The 15,117-nt window shown below is 47.7% G+C and overlaps 1 protein-coding gene across 1 annotated transcript in view; it reads right to left on the bottom strand.

The window, feature by feature from the left end:
* The window catches only part of MAL (mal, T-cell differentiation protein), a 37,849-nt gene that overhangs the window by 3,356 nt on the left and 19,376 nt on the right, over nucleotides 1-15,117 (bottom strand). Inside the window, exon 2 of the mRNA XM_019549033.1 lies at nucleotides 2,732-2,899. Within this exon, the coding sequence (XP_019404578.1) occupies nucleotides 2,732-2,899 (168 nt within the window). The remainder of the gene's footprint in view (nucleotides 1-2,731; nucleotides 2,900-15,117) is intronic.

Raw genomic sequence — 15,117 nt, 5'->3', positions numbered from 1 at the left:
CTGCCTCGCTGCAGGCCTTTGCCACCTTGCGCTGGATGGTGAATTCCAGCAGGCGATGATCGCCGTCACCCAGGTGGTCGAGCACCTGCAGCCCCCTCACCAGGTTGTTGCCGGTGGCCAGTACCAGGTCCAACAAGGCATCTCCCCTGGTGAAACTGTGCACCTCTTGGGTTAGATGGAGGTCCTGCCTTCTGGCTAGGAACCTACGTGAGCAGTCAGACCTGGCTGACTGCTCTTCTCAGCAGATGTCTGGAAAGTTCAGGTCACCCATGACGACCACATCCTTTGACCTAACTACCTCTGTGAGCTGACTTAAGAATTCCTGGTCGAGCTCTTCCCCTTGGTTGGGTGGTCTGTAGTAGACCCCCACCATTAAGTCTCTTTCCCCTCGACTGCCTTGTATTCTAACCAACAGCACTTCAGTGTGCCCCTCCTCTGACCCTGTGCTACTTGATGCAGATGTGTATTCCTCCTTGATGTAGAGCGCCACACCCCCACCTTTCCTCCCTGTCCTGGACCTCCTGTACAGCCCTTGATATTCATCCTGCTTGAGTTCCTGAAAAGTTGTTACTGCAGAAGTGGATGGGTTAAATTAAATTTCTTTAATTTAATTAAATCCTTAATTTCTTACATATCTGTGGTGCCTGTGGGCCACTTACTGTCAGGCCAGGCCCATGTTGCAGGTCACTACTTCATCCCAAGTCAGTCAGTCAGTCAGTCAGAAGTGAACAAGCTGAATTCACAAGACACTGCTGATTACCACCCTCCAGCTATACCCTTGCACTAAGACAATCTGGGTTGTTAACAAGATTTTGCAGAGGCAGGTCACAATCTTGAAGCAGGCCCCTTGCATGGGGGCTTCTCTGTGTGAGGTCACCCTCCATGCCCAGCGGGCATGGGTTCAGCTGCTGGCAAATGAAGGGCTGCCGGAGACAAGGGCTCCTCCTTTCTCCCCTGTATCAACACCCTGAAGGAACGAGCATCCTCAGAGATACGAAGTGAGTTTCTCTCTTCCTTGCTGTCTACTCTGCCCTGGAGAGAGGCCATGTACAGCTTCAGTGCTCCCCGTGCAGCTCAGTCAGCCTGCTGTACCTCAGGGTCTGTCTATACAGTAGTCAAAAGTGCAACTGTAGTTTACAAAGACATACCCAGAGTTGCTCCAAACTAGCTAGCTCACACCTAGCTATAGTAACACAAACCTCAGTAGGGCTTTACTTCCTGAGCATTTATCCAGCATTGCAGATGAATTTTGTAGCTCACAGTGAAAGCTAGGCTGCCAAAACTAGGCAGCTAGCTGCCCTTGAGCTACCATGTTTAAAGCTATCAGGCCAATATATATAAAACTTGGTTTAATTAAGAATGACTTGTAGTTAAGCAGTAGTCTTACTCCTAGGGAGTAAAGTACCATATGTAATGAATTCATCCAAACTGCAGCACATGCCCCTGTCCTCAGGACAAGGACAGCTGGCTGGGCAGGGAGACAGGACGTAAGTGCCCCCAACTCTCTGCGTTTCTGTAGGCAGACAGAAGGCCATAGCCTCACCTAGAAGTACCTCAAGCTGTAGGAAGGGGCCTAATAAGACACCTGACCATGTTCTAGGTCTGCAGCAAGGGATGGCCAGTCAGTATAGGAGTCAGTCAAGCAAACATATTCCTCAAAATACTTTGTTATTATACCACTTCAACACTGAGTGACATTTTCCTATAGTGCCGCATTGTCTCATGGAACTTGTAGCTCAGGTACCTCAAGACCCCATTTCCCCTAAGTGGCTGAGCTCCCTGGCCTAGTCTTTCATGCGCCTTATGCAGACAGGACACCACCTTGCACCATGGGAAACATAGGCTGTCAAGGGGCCTGACCATCAGAAAGTAGGCCTGAGCTATTAAAAGGCCGTCTGCACTAAGATGATGCAACACCAGAGGGAAATGCAGGTGAGTGGTGAATCAACCCCAAACTGCACTTCAGTTTTTGGCAGAAAATTTAAAAATATTCAGCAAAATTTAAATTCAGCATTTGGCATATAAATGATTTTATCAGAAGATCCTTGACCAGTTCTAGTCCTGATTTGGGAGTTCCCATGCCAAATCTGCAAGAATATTTTTATTTTCCTGTGTCTCTACTTCCCATCAGTGACTGCGATCCCAAATGCAGCAGAGAACTAACAGAGAAGAATGGACCCTTTGGGAGAAAGGCAGGAAGGTTGATGTGGACTGTGTCCCTAGGAAGGTGCAAGAAGGCAGGGCACAGTGGCACTTTGGAGACTAACTGGTTCAGAGAGGTATGATGTTTTGTAGGTCACAGCCTACTTTGTCAGATACTACAAATGGACTGGACTAGCAGCTGATGCCTAAGGTGCCATCCTGCCTTACTTTCTGTCTGGCTTCAGATTAACATAGCTAACCAGCTCTGTACTCAAGGAAGGGGTAGTAAAGGAACAGAAAATGCTGCACTGCTTAGCTCCAAGAGGAAGCAGTACTTTATCAGAACAGGGAGCAGCCTGCTCTGCAGCTGAGTTTTCAGGGCCAGAAGATGCTTATTTTGCATGGTGACTTGACATCAACTTTTGGTAAGCCTGCAAGGACACAGAAAGAGTCAGTAGACCCCATCCCAGCTATACTCAGACCCGTGCTTGACCAGTCCCAAGGATTTAAGCATGTGCCTAGGTGGTTGCAGGGCTATACTGCATCGAATACTCTATAAATAAAGAAAACCCAAACAGAATAAGCTTACCAGTGTGATCCATGAAGTTTTGCCACCATGAGCTCCTATGATATATGATAACAACAGGAGTGTGGTGATTACAAAGCAAAACACCGAGACAAACATAACCCAGCCTTGTAATGTTGGTACAGCCACTTTTGTTGAGGCCACCAGAATCCAGACAAGACCCCCAAAGACCTACAAGAAAAAAACAAAAGGGAGAGAGAACAGAGTTATCAGGTCTTGTCTCTGGCATTATATTGTGTCAGGATATAATCACAAAAGACAGGCTGAGTCTGTGGGGTCTGCCAGAAGGGAGCTCAGCCTCAAAACCATGTCTTTGGGAAGAGGCATCAGCAAAACTAGAGATTCTAATGTAAAATATCTTTTCAAAGTTTTGACATTGTTCTGAGAGACGATAACGATGAAACATGTAGATTTTCCTATTTCTTATGCAATCCATATAGCAGCTGTTACAGAGATGGGAAGGACAAAGAATCACCCATATCTGCACCTGATTGTCACCCAGAGGGTCACTACCTTCTGCTATTCATGTATACAACAGTACTAAACAAAAAGTTTTATTTAAAAAAAGACAAGAATATGTTTGGCCTGCAACAACCTCTTGAGGAAGAACCTCCTTCTAAGGATTTACAAGAAAGAACAAGGGGACTGGAGACTCTCAAAAGTTTGGTTATTCTTCTCCCAGCAGGCCATGCTGCTAATGTGCTCGGCACAGTACTATATGTCCCCTGCCCATCCCCAAATGGCTGGAAGCATGTGGCAAGGGGGCACTTTGAGAAGAGATCTGTAGCCTTCACAGAGCCATCGTGCTAGGGGGCACCCTGGGAGGTAGCTAGATAACACAAAAGCTTGCTGACAGGATGAACAAGATGCTATTCCACCTGCTGGGCATCTAAATGGACTTAGGTGCCTAAGTAGGATTCTGTTTCACCCTGTGCAAGCCTCTGAAATCTGTTAATGCATGTACATTTGTAACACACTATCGCCTGACACAACTGACTCATAAAAAAGCAGTGAAAAAGAAAGAGGACCTACCCACATTTTCTATTAACTTTTTTCAGAGTCTTGAACAGGGTGGAATAGAATTTCATTTACGTACTTAAGTAAACTTAGATGGGTGCAATATAATCTGTTATGACATGCTGCTGTGCATTTTCCTGGTAAGAGAAGCAATGCAGTTCTGGGCAGAGGGGGGTAACTGACAGATTTTGCTGATGATTTTGAAAAGTCAGGTTGTACTGAAAATGCAAATGCTCATAAAATGCAGAGGTTAACAAAACTGTCCCAGGTCAAACAAAATCTTTCACTTTGACAAAATTATGTGGTTCCTGACAACTGATGGGGCCCAGACTTATGGACTCAATGGGTCACTGACAAGGCTAAGACTTACCTTTCATTTCAGTTTTGGCATTTTTAAATGGTCTTTAAAGTCAAAGGTCCTTTTGTAGGCCATTGAGGCAGAGCTATACCATTTCCTTAATCTCAGCATGAGAAGGAGGTGACCTGGTCAGTACCACGCTCCAGCCATTTTTACCCAAGGCAGCTCCAGGTACCTATTGGATGGGAGAGCCTCAGTGCCAGCTTGTAAATTGGAATGACTAGACACACACTGCCCTCATCTGGGATCAAGCCCAGGTCCTTCCAGAGTCAGACAATAGCCAGTCAGCCTATCAAATGAGCTACGCAGCTTTAAAAATCACAGTCTTTAACAGTGGTTTTAATTAAATTAAAGGAAATTTCAAAATGAAAGCTTGCTTCAAAGCAAAAGATTTGAAATGTTTTCTTGCTATTTAAAAAAAAAACTGTTTAGATTTTTTGCTTCCATGAGCAATCTGGTATAACTGACACATGTTCTAGGGAGGATTGGGCCAAGAGGACTCTCATGAGGTTCAACAAGGACAAGTGCAAAGTCCTGCACGTAGAACAGAACAATCCCATGCACCAAGACAGGCTGGGGGCTGACTGCTTGGGCAGCAGCTCTGCAGAAAAGTACCTTGGGGTTATAGCGGACAATAAGCTGAATATAACCCAGCTGTGTGAACTAATGGCCAAGAAGGTTAACTGCATACTTGGCTGCATTGGTAGGAGTGTTGCCAGCAGGTCAAGGGAAGTGATTATTCCCCTGTATTCAGCACTGGGGAAGCCACATCTGGAGTACTGTGTTCAGTTTTGGGCCCCCACTACAGAAAGGCTGTGGACATACTGGAGAGAGTCCAGCCAAGGGCAACAAAAATGGTGAGGGGGCTGGGGTACATGACTTATAAGGAAAGACTGAGAGAGGCTTATTTAGTCTAGAGAAGAGGAGACTGAGAGGGAATTTAATAGCAGCCTTCGGCTACCTGAAGGGAGATTTGAAAGAGGATGGAGCTAAACTGTTCTCAGTGGTGGCAGATGACAGAACGAGGAGCAATGGTCTCAAGTTTCAGCAAGGGAAGTTTAGGTTAGATATTAGAAAGAATTTTCTCACGCGGAGGGTAGTAAAGCACTGGAACAGGTCACCCAGAGAGGTGGTGGACTCTCTATCCTTGGAGGTTTTTAAGACCCAGATAGACAAAGCTTTGGCTGGGCTGATTTAGTTGGGGGTGGTCCTGCTTTGAGCAGGGAGGTGGACTAGATGACCTCCTGAGGTCCCTTCTAACCCTGATTTTCTATGATTATGTTTTCAAAAAACATTTCAGTGCCTCCAACTGCTTTATTAACTGAAAAAGGGTTGTGTGAGAATAAATTTCACTTCCCTCTAGCTCTGAGATATATAGGTGAGTTCAGTCAGTTAAAATGTAATTGTGCAGGGCAGCATGTGGCTTGATCCTGAATTCCTTGGCTGAGATGAATTCTTCCACCAAGATCAGAAGATGACTCCCAGAAGAAAGGGCTTTCAGGGCTGGGCTCTCAAATTGTAAACTATTGTCTCTGCCTTGCTGTCTTCTGTGTGTACAAAAAGGGAGCATCTTCCAGGAGTCAGCACTTCACAGGCCCTTTCTCAGCTCGGACAAAGCCTAGCTGGGTGGCCTTTGGTAAGCCACTTAACCGTATTGCACGTCACTTACCCTGTCAGGAGCTACGTCACTGGGATGCCATGACAAGGGCTCCACTTATATTTGTGCTTTGGGCTGCTGTAAATGTAAAAATGTTGTGGCATCTTCATTTTTCTGTGTGCAGTAAGGTGGATATGAATGTTAAGAAGCACCACAACAAGCCCAGTGCAGCTGGGGGCACAGCCAAGTCATGGAGGTTGAACACAAGGCTCCCACTGACTGTGACCTCCCTCTGTTACTCTGCCACTGCTTTATAACTGACAGCAAAAGAAGAGGGCTTTTTTTTTTTGTTTCTAGCTATATTCTTCAAAATTGATCTCATGTCCTGCTGTACTGGGAATGACCCATTTTTACAGCTTGCACTGACTGACTGATTGTAGCGAGTCTAGTTGTCTACAGGATTCAGTGCTACTGAAATCATGTTGTTCCACATTCAGGACAATGCCGATAAAGGAAATGGGCCTTTATTTGCTGAACTAAAAATTAAGCTGCTAGTTATATTGCTATAAAATGCCTCCAACTGTGGTTTTTTATTTGTCTCCAAGTTCTCCCTCTGTAGAAAGATGAACAATGACCAAACACTCAGTAGATGCAACAATAGACACCTTCCTTCCCATTATTGCACCTAAAGGCCATGGTTAAGATCAGGACCCCTTTGTGCTGTGTGCAACAGCACAAAGCCAGGCCCTGCCACATATAGATGACAACCAAAAAAAGGATTTTTAGGGGAAACTGAGGCACCGCTCAACTAAGAGATCTGCCTAAGACAACACAGCAAGAACATGATAAAGCCAGGAACTGAACTTGCATCACCTGAGGGCTAGCCTCTCCCCCAGGTTGCTGCCAGCAAGCAGATTGTTCTGCTCTCCCTGGCAACTCCCACCCAGCCCATGAAGTGAATCAATGGGGCTGTTGTTTATGGTTTTGTGAAAGGATTAAGCAAGAGAGATCTGGTTAGGAACAGGTACACCACCAAGACTTGAACAAAACATAAAACATTTAAAAAAAACACTGAGGAAAACCTAGCCACCAGAAGCCAACCGTGACGTGGTATGGTAGTGACGGTGAAGTGTGTACATGCTATTGTGTAGCCTCACGTGCTTCTCATGGCGTGGTTAACTCACCAGGCAGATGTCCTGAAACAGTGACACAGGTCAGAGCTCACTAAGCAGAAAATATGACTTTATTACAGGGAATAAGGGTGAAGGCAGCCCTCCTGGTGATGTCCACTCTCTTCTTCTCTAGGTGGAAACACATTACCTCAACACCCTTCTCAGCTCCCTCCCAGGGCCATTTCCTGAACTCGGATTTCTTCCCACCTGATTGGAGCCACACCTTTAGGGGCAATCTGTGAACATATTGTAGACAGAGACCCAGCCAGCATGCTACCTCTGCTCCACAGCCCCCCCCCCCCCATTTGAAGGAAACGTCTTTATGACTGCTGGCAAAGAAAATAATCAATGAATTAGCTATGCAAGCACCATCTTCATGCCATGATGGCAAGTACCAAAGGAAATGTGATTTCTCTCACACGTAGGGGTGGCCTGAGTGGTGGGGAGCCACCAGTCTCCTGGAAGCACAGTCAAGACAGATCGGGCTCCAACAGGAAGCTCCATCCTGGCCTGTGGAGCCCGGCAGATATCAAGCTGTGAGCTCTTCCACCCCATAACATCCCCCAGCTTGTCATTTGTAGCACTGACAAAAGAGCAGTGAGAGGCTTCCCCCATCAATACTTTGAACTCAGATTAATAGTCAGGGAGTAGACAGGCCCCCATGGGTTTGCTCTTAAAGAGGAGCTGTGTCTCCTTCAAACTCCAGCGCCGTCTTTGGTCGTCCTGCCTTGCCCCTTTCATAGGTGAAGAGGCAGCATACCTCAGCCTGTGCTGTTGCAACCACCTGGGACCAGCCCAGGATGTGACATGTGGCATCGGTATTTACGCAAAACTTCTTGCCTCATTCTAATCAGAAATGCCTGGAAAACAGTCCCAGCCCCAGCAGTAGGGGAGCACATCACCTGTTTGCTCACATTTCTCACTTCCTGCTTGGCAGAACAAAGGAAAAACTCCCTTAATTTACCAGACTGCATTAGAATCTGAGCATCCGAGGTGACTTGGCTCACCTGCCATAGTTTGAAAGGGAGAAGCCACCAGCAAACCATGCCTTCCATCATCTGTTATTTTTTGCCACACCTGTCCCTGGGCTTGGTTTACCCCTTCTACTCTGGGGCCTTCTTACATAGCATTTGAGAAGACATGGAAACTTATGCTCCCAAATCAGATCATTACTTCCTGACAAGTTTCGAGAAGGCATTTTTCAATTCTAGCACAGGTTTTAAGACCTGTATTGGAGCCATTCAGACCTCACTAGAATATCAGTCCCCACAAATGCCCTGGATCTTGTTACAAATACTCTGGGGCCAGTGAAGTCCCACACCAACCTAGGAGCATCAATTCCTACAGTGGTTTGTCATCGCCGGCTGCCACCAGCCTCTGGCCATTTGCGATTCTGACCCTGCCACAGCAAGCAGTTAGTTTCTGAGGTGTTTCCCTATGGGAGTCTTTACACAACGTTCAGGAGACATGGAAGCTTGCATTCCCAAATCAAAGAGGTCTCCCTGAGCAAACAGCTACCAACCCGCACAGAGGTACTCAGAGACCGCAGTGGTCTAGACACTGTTCTTGGAACAAGGCTGTGCAACAGCAGCGTTAAGATACGGACAGTCCAGTCTTGAGAGCCTGCACTTCCAGCAAGCCTGAGCCACCATGGCGTTCTCTAATTCAGGGTTGGGCAATTTATGGAGGCCCACTTAAGGAGTTGTGTTGAGCTGCTGCAGAGTGGGGTGAGGAGGGCAGGGAAGAAATGACCTGGCCCAGTGTGGTGGGGTGTGGAGGAGGAGCAATTGATCCAATTCAGCCCTGGGCCCATCCACCCTGCACCCAATGCCAGGGACACTGGACGGAGTGGGTGGGTGGAGTCTCCATGGAGTCTGGCCAAGGATCCCTGCAGGCAGGGCGTGCTCAGGCAGGCAGGCAGGCAGGGAGCAGCATCTGGGAGCAGGACTGGCAGCTGGGCGGTGACAGTGCAGGGCCAGGGCCTGGGACAGAGCCATGATCCACTCCCCGCACTTCAGTGGATGGAGGAGGTGGATGTGGGGCAGACCAGCTGGGGTGCCCAGGAATCGGGGCTGGCAGCAGTGGTGGAAACACCGGCAGTGGCAGCCAGGCAGAGCAAGCTGCCACTACAGGGGCTGCCAGGAAGCTGAGTCAGACCACTGTGCTGCAGCCCTGCTGTGCACCTGGGGGTGGCAAAACTGGCTGCATATGCCACAGATGAGGCTTTCCTCTGCACCTGCACCTGGCTGGGCCAAGGGGCAAGAGGACGAGGGTCCACAGGCCATACGCACATACATCAAGACACCTAAGTACCTGCTTAACTTCAAGCATGTGTTCAATCTTATTAAGGTCATTGGAACTGTAGCAGGACCAGGCCCCAGGGGTGGCCGTGACACCCCTGATGGCCAAGTGACTGCTCCCCACTCCAGCTCCTCAGGGCACATTCCCTTTTCTACCTCATCTGCCACATGGCCTCCATCCTCCCCTACACTCATGTCCATGCCTTGCAGGTGTTACTCGGTATCCATTTGGAGGGACCTCCTGGCCCTAACATAACACTTGACCCCCTTGGGCCTCAAACCTTTGTTGGGGCTTCAGCCTTCCTGATTTTACCCCCTTTTATCTGGGCAAGTCCACTACCTCAGACCCTGGGCTCCAGCCCCTTGATCTGTGCTCTTTGGGCCCCTGGCCCTGCTCCTGTCCTTCTTGGGCTGCTCAGTTCTCTGGGGTCCAAGCAAAGTTGCTTAATAGCCACTCAGCCCCATTCTGATCCCTGACCCTTGCAGGGCTCTGGGCTGGGTGCCTCTCAGGCACCCCTGCAGCCTCTGTACCACCCCCAGAGCTGCTAGTCCTCCGGTGTTAAAAGTAACATAAATATAAGCAACCACTTCCAAATAAAAATTATCACCGCCCTGGGTCAGTGCCCCAACTGCAAGCCATGCTTCCCCCTGAGCTGTCTCTATCTAGCACCCTTAAGTACCTTCAGTGTCTGTGGGCTGGCTTCCTGAAATCCCTCTCTCCCAGAAGCTCCTGTCCCTGCAGCCTGAAGGGCTACACTGCTTTCTTTAGCCTGAACACTGGGCTTATGTACCTGTATGCACTGCTTCTTTTGGTCAGGTGGCTCCTCAGCCACCCACAAGGGTTTCCCCTTTGCTTAATGGCCAACCTGCTCTCTGCTGAAGCCCCACATGGCAAACTTAGCTCACTGCACTCACCACTTAAATGACAGGAGCCTCTGACTCCCTGTCATAGGGACCAAAAACTAAGCAGGTGCACTGGGGCATTAGGCAAGACCCCCAAGATCCTGTGCCTAATTCCAGGCTGAAAAGAGGATAGGCTGCCTGCACTTCACAGTTCACTCACTGGGCCATGGCCTTGCGTGCTGAATGGCAAGTATCAAGCAGACCCCTGGTCCTTGGGATTGGGCACAGGGATAGGGTGTGCCAGCTTGCTGGTATCCTCTTCCAAACTGTACCAGAGCCTGCTGTTACTGTTAGCCAGCTCCCTGCCACTGACTGGTGGCTTGCATGGCATAATTCTAGTTCTGAGTCCGCACCACAAAATCCAGAGCAACTTGCCTCCCTCCTCAGTAACAGCAGAAGCCACAAGCTGCTCAGACTCCTCTCTGCAGCCTCTCACTCACAGAGGGGACTCTTCAAGGTCACCGGGATGGCTTATGGGTGGGCTGAGTTTGGTAGATAGCTCTGTGGACAGAGAGCACTTGACTCCCATGAACGCTAATTCAGGAACTTCTGTGAGCTTCACAGCAGTTGGGCTAATATGAAATGTATTCTCTATTGCAAGACTGAGCAATGCACCTTCTAGCATTCGCAGAATCAGACCTTATGCCTCCATGTATCACTCCCCTTGTCAAACAATAGGGCTAACAACTCCTCTGTGAAGCACACTGAGCTCAGAAGATGGAAGATGGCACATACGATTGATTGCTTCTCAAAGGGGCAAGGAGAAAGGGAAGCTCATTTTTAAAGACAAATCTCCACAAGATCAGTGAGGCTAGATATGGCTTTAATCATTCCAGTTCACTAGCCTGTCTTGAGGATTGGCGTAATTGGATCTCAGACACAAATTTATGCTTACAAATCAGGTTATTCCAATTTGAGGGCATTTTACAAGCAAAGAAGTTTGCCCTTCAGCCTCATGATATTCAGAAGTCCTCTCAGTTTTTGCACACAGTTGGAAATCTATAAATTCTGAGATAAACTTGGAATGAAATAAAGTTATTTTGGGAAAGTAGCTAATTTATTTTACTATTCTCAAAAATGCCAATTTTGGGGCACATCCCGAGGCTCTGTTCACATATTATTTGCTGACATTTAGCACCACCTTAAATTTGCAGCTTAAACAGGAAGACACACAATCACACACAGAGAAGTAAGAATTTAGCTTACCCATTCAAAACAAAAAAGCTGATGACAGCCTGATGGATCATCCTACCAATTATTTGTCAAGTGTGGGAAAGGATAATAGTATAGAGGCTCTGATATTTCTCCCTGAAGCCACAGGTTCTGTTGTCAAACACTTCAGAGAGCTGTTCTATCATCTATTAGTTCCCTTAAAAGCCCTTGACAAAAGAGGAGTGACTGGCTTGTAATTTAGCCTCTCATCTTCTCAAGCAGGTATAATTCTGCCTGACAATATCAAGCCTCACCCACTTCATCTGTTACAAGCGTATGAACTCAGATCACAATGAAAGCCCTGCTGCTGTGTGACTTTCTCACCTCCTGCACACGCACACTTCTACTCAGCAGTGTTTCCAAATGATTTTTACCTTCATATTGAAAGAAATAAAAATAAAAGCAACCTACCAAGCATAGCAGTGACCTCTCACTGTTCATTGTTCTTTGAACCTTTTCTAATCTCCTGATTCAGGAAAGTGGAAAGATAATTCTGAAGCATATAAAGCTGTCTCTGTCCTCCCCGAAATCCTTAAGTCTCAAGAACATTCTGTGTTGCAGAGACTGGGCATTATGTGAGATCAGGAATTCAGCACTTCCATACAAACAGGAGATGGACCAGCATGCATGTGTCTGCACATGCATGTGTGTGTACATGCATGCGTGCGTGACACGTGGGCTTAGCACGTATGATCTCACTTAGAAATGGTTCAAGTTTCCAGACTCTGGGTGCATCTGCATGTGATGCTACAACGTCATAGCAACGATGGGCGCCTACACCTAACCAGCAACTACTTTGCCACAGTGGCGCACTCCCTCATTATAGTATGCCACTACAGTGAAATAGTGGCTAACATTAACCATGTGCCTGAAAACCATGCGCTGGCACGTCCAAAAGGAAGCATGGTGCAATAGCAACATTGCTGTATGAGCGCTTGTAGAGGCACCCCTGAGTACTAGGACAGTGTGACCCTCTGCCCCTTCCCAGGTCTGCCCACCTCTAGCTCTGTCCATTATATACTCTCTAAAGCAAGGGTTCCCAAAATATGGCCAAAGGTGCCCCGTGAGCTTCTTTAACTGTCCCTTTGAAATGCCCCTTCAGGGCAACAGCATCAGGAATTCTTATGATAGAACAAGTTGGGACTTATTCTTAAGTTTAGTTTTAAGAAGATTCCTTCTTTAAAATCAGTCCACTCAGTGCCCTCTATCTTGCCAACATGGCCAGTGCCTTCTCTGTGGACTGGCCTATATCAAGGATAGGAATTGCCTTCTCAAAGTGACTCCTTCAGTTCTCATTTGTTTTGAGTGCTCCAAGTCCTGCATTCAATCCTGCCTTATGACTGTGGGGTCTATGGCCCAGATTCTATTCCATTTTCACGGTGTACAAGTTGACATGATGTATAAGTCAACCCCATTTTTCTGATTTAAAAAGTTAGGATTTTCATAGATCCAGTGTATAAGTCAACTGAACATTTTAGATCAGAAATATGGGGTCACTTATATTGGCCCTCGCATGCCCTCACTGCAGGCAGGACAACCGGGGAGTGGACACATGCGAGATCAGTGCCACCAGAGGGACCGGGCTGGGCTCGATGCTTGGCTGGTACAGCCCAGGTTGCGCCACTCACAGGGTCCAGGGCCATGCTCAGCACATGGAGGGGCCAGGGCCAGGCTTGGTGCTTGGCTGGCACAGGCCAGGCAGCACTCTTCACAGGGGCCGAAGCCAATGCTGCCCAGGTCATGCCAGCTGAGCGCCGAGCCCAGCCCAGCCCCAGCCTCAGCCCCTGAAAGTGGTGCAATAAAGGCGGGCTGGGCAGGGTGCTCTCCTCACCACCGCGTGCAGGCAGGGGGAAAAGAAGGCAGCCAGCTCCGGTGCATGTAGCTTTCCCCGGTGATGTGTGAGTACTAGCAGAACTACGTGCCATGGGGCAGGAACACCTGCACAGGCCATGAGCGCCTGCCACCTGCCAGCTGCTGTGCACCATGTGGGGAGGAGTCCCCACACCCCCCACCTTCCCTCACATCCCCCACACCCACACCCTGCCCACCCAAGCTGTGCGCTCCCACCACCCTCCTGAGTACTCCTGCCAGCTTCAGCCCCATGCTCTGCACTGCAGCTCCCCCATCCCTGTCACTTCACTACCTAATGCCTCGAGCACTGTAGCAAGGAGACAAGTTGCCGCTGGATGCTGGGAAAGCTGAGTACCATGGTGCTGCAAGCAGTGGCAGAAGCAGCAGCCCTGCCCAGAAGCTGCATGCTGGTATATAAGTCAAGGTGAAAATTTAAGGGTCAATATTTGGGCTTCAAACCTTGACTTATATGCTGTGAAATATGGTATTTGGCATGTAAGTAGATATAGGTGCCAATTATGCCACCATTCTCAAGTTCCTGAAAAACAGTTAATATAAAAAGGTGGATGGGTCCACTTCCTCCTTGTTGCTCTTATGGGTCACTCTTAAGGGTCAGATGATAGTGCATTATAAAAATAGGTTCAGTAATGCATTTTCAGGGACTTAATCAGGGTGGAATAGAATTGCATTTGGTAAGGGTGAAGTTGCATGTTACACTTAGACCATACTAAATCTGTGGAATACCCAAGAGTGTTAAAGTTAAAATGTGCTGAGAACAGTCGCATGGTAAGGGTTAATACCGTTTTTTGAGTGAACAGCTCTCACTTGCCCCTAGAGGGTGGGGAGCAGAAGTGTGGTTCGGAGCCAAGACACCTGGGCTCTGAGTTGCAGGGTGGGGAGTGGTGCATCCTGGGATGCTGGAGAACTGAAGATTGCTTGTTTTATTTCTGTAGAGCAGACTGAAGTTACCCTAACACCAGCTAGGTGGTAGCCCAAAGTTAACCCTCTCCCAAAGTGATGTAAATTCAGATGCTCAGAGGGTATCTAGCATGAGTTGATAAGTTTTAGTGTGCAGATACTTGCATTTTAAATAACCTTAGTATGATTTAAATATAATGTACAACTTTACCCTAAGTCTATTTATGCATCCAATAAGTGGAATATAATCTGTTCCCAAATGACTGGGGCTGCCTTCCCCCTGTACCTCTCTCATCTGTCAGAAAACTGGGAGTATTGATGGGCAGGTTTTGACATTTTGGCTTTCTAAAGAGAAATGAACCATCAGATCCACCCAACTTGAGTCTTCAGAGTTCAACTGCCAATCTTAGGAAAAAAGGTCTTCCACATGGGATTGTTGGCATGTCTATCATTGGCTAGAAATGCCTCAGGATAGGGTGTTCTCAGAGCACCACAACAGTTCTGTGTTCAGGCAACTACAGAAACTGGAATTTCAACCCTTCACTTCCTGGGCAAAATCTTCAATTGTTGTAAATCAGAGGCTCCACTGAAACCTGCAATGCCTTACCAATTCACCTCCATGGAGGAGCTGACCCACTGTAGCCAAACCCTGAAAGTAGCCCAGATGCATGTAAAGGTGACTTTGTCTGATTTACTAAGGAGTACATACACAGTCTCAGCCTTGTCCCTTGCTGCCTGTTGCTCAGGGTCAGCACTGTAACTTCTCTTCATGCACTCTTCATCAATAATTGCACTCCCCAAATGTCAAGCAACTGAACATGAAATTAAAGCATAGCAGCCATAAGTCCAAAATGCCAGAGAGAAATAAGAGACAAGTTAAGCTGCTTTCTTGTTCCTGACCCAAAACAATAAGGAAGCTACTAGGATACAAGGAGAGATCAGATAATTACCAGTAATCCCAGCAGGTATTCATAGATTTCATAGACATTAGGGCTGGAAGGGACCTCGGGAGATCATCGAGTCCAGCCCCCTGCCCAAAGGGCAGGAAGTCAGCTGGGGTC

This window comes from Crocodylus porosus, unplaced genomic scaffold, assembly GCF_001723895.1.
Source record: "Crocodylus porosus isolate Cpor-Errol unplaced genomic scaffold, CroPor_comp1, whole genome shotgun sequence".
Classification (NCBI taxonomy): Eukaryota; Metazoa; Chordata; order Crocodylia; family Crocodylidae; genus Crocodylus; species Crocodylus porosus.
Note: the sequence above shows the minus strand (reverse complement) of the source record. Positions and strands in the feature narration are given on the sequence as shown.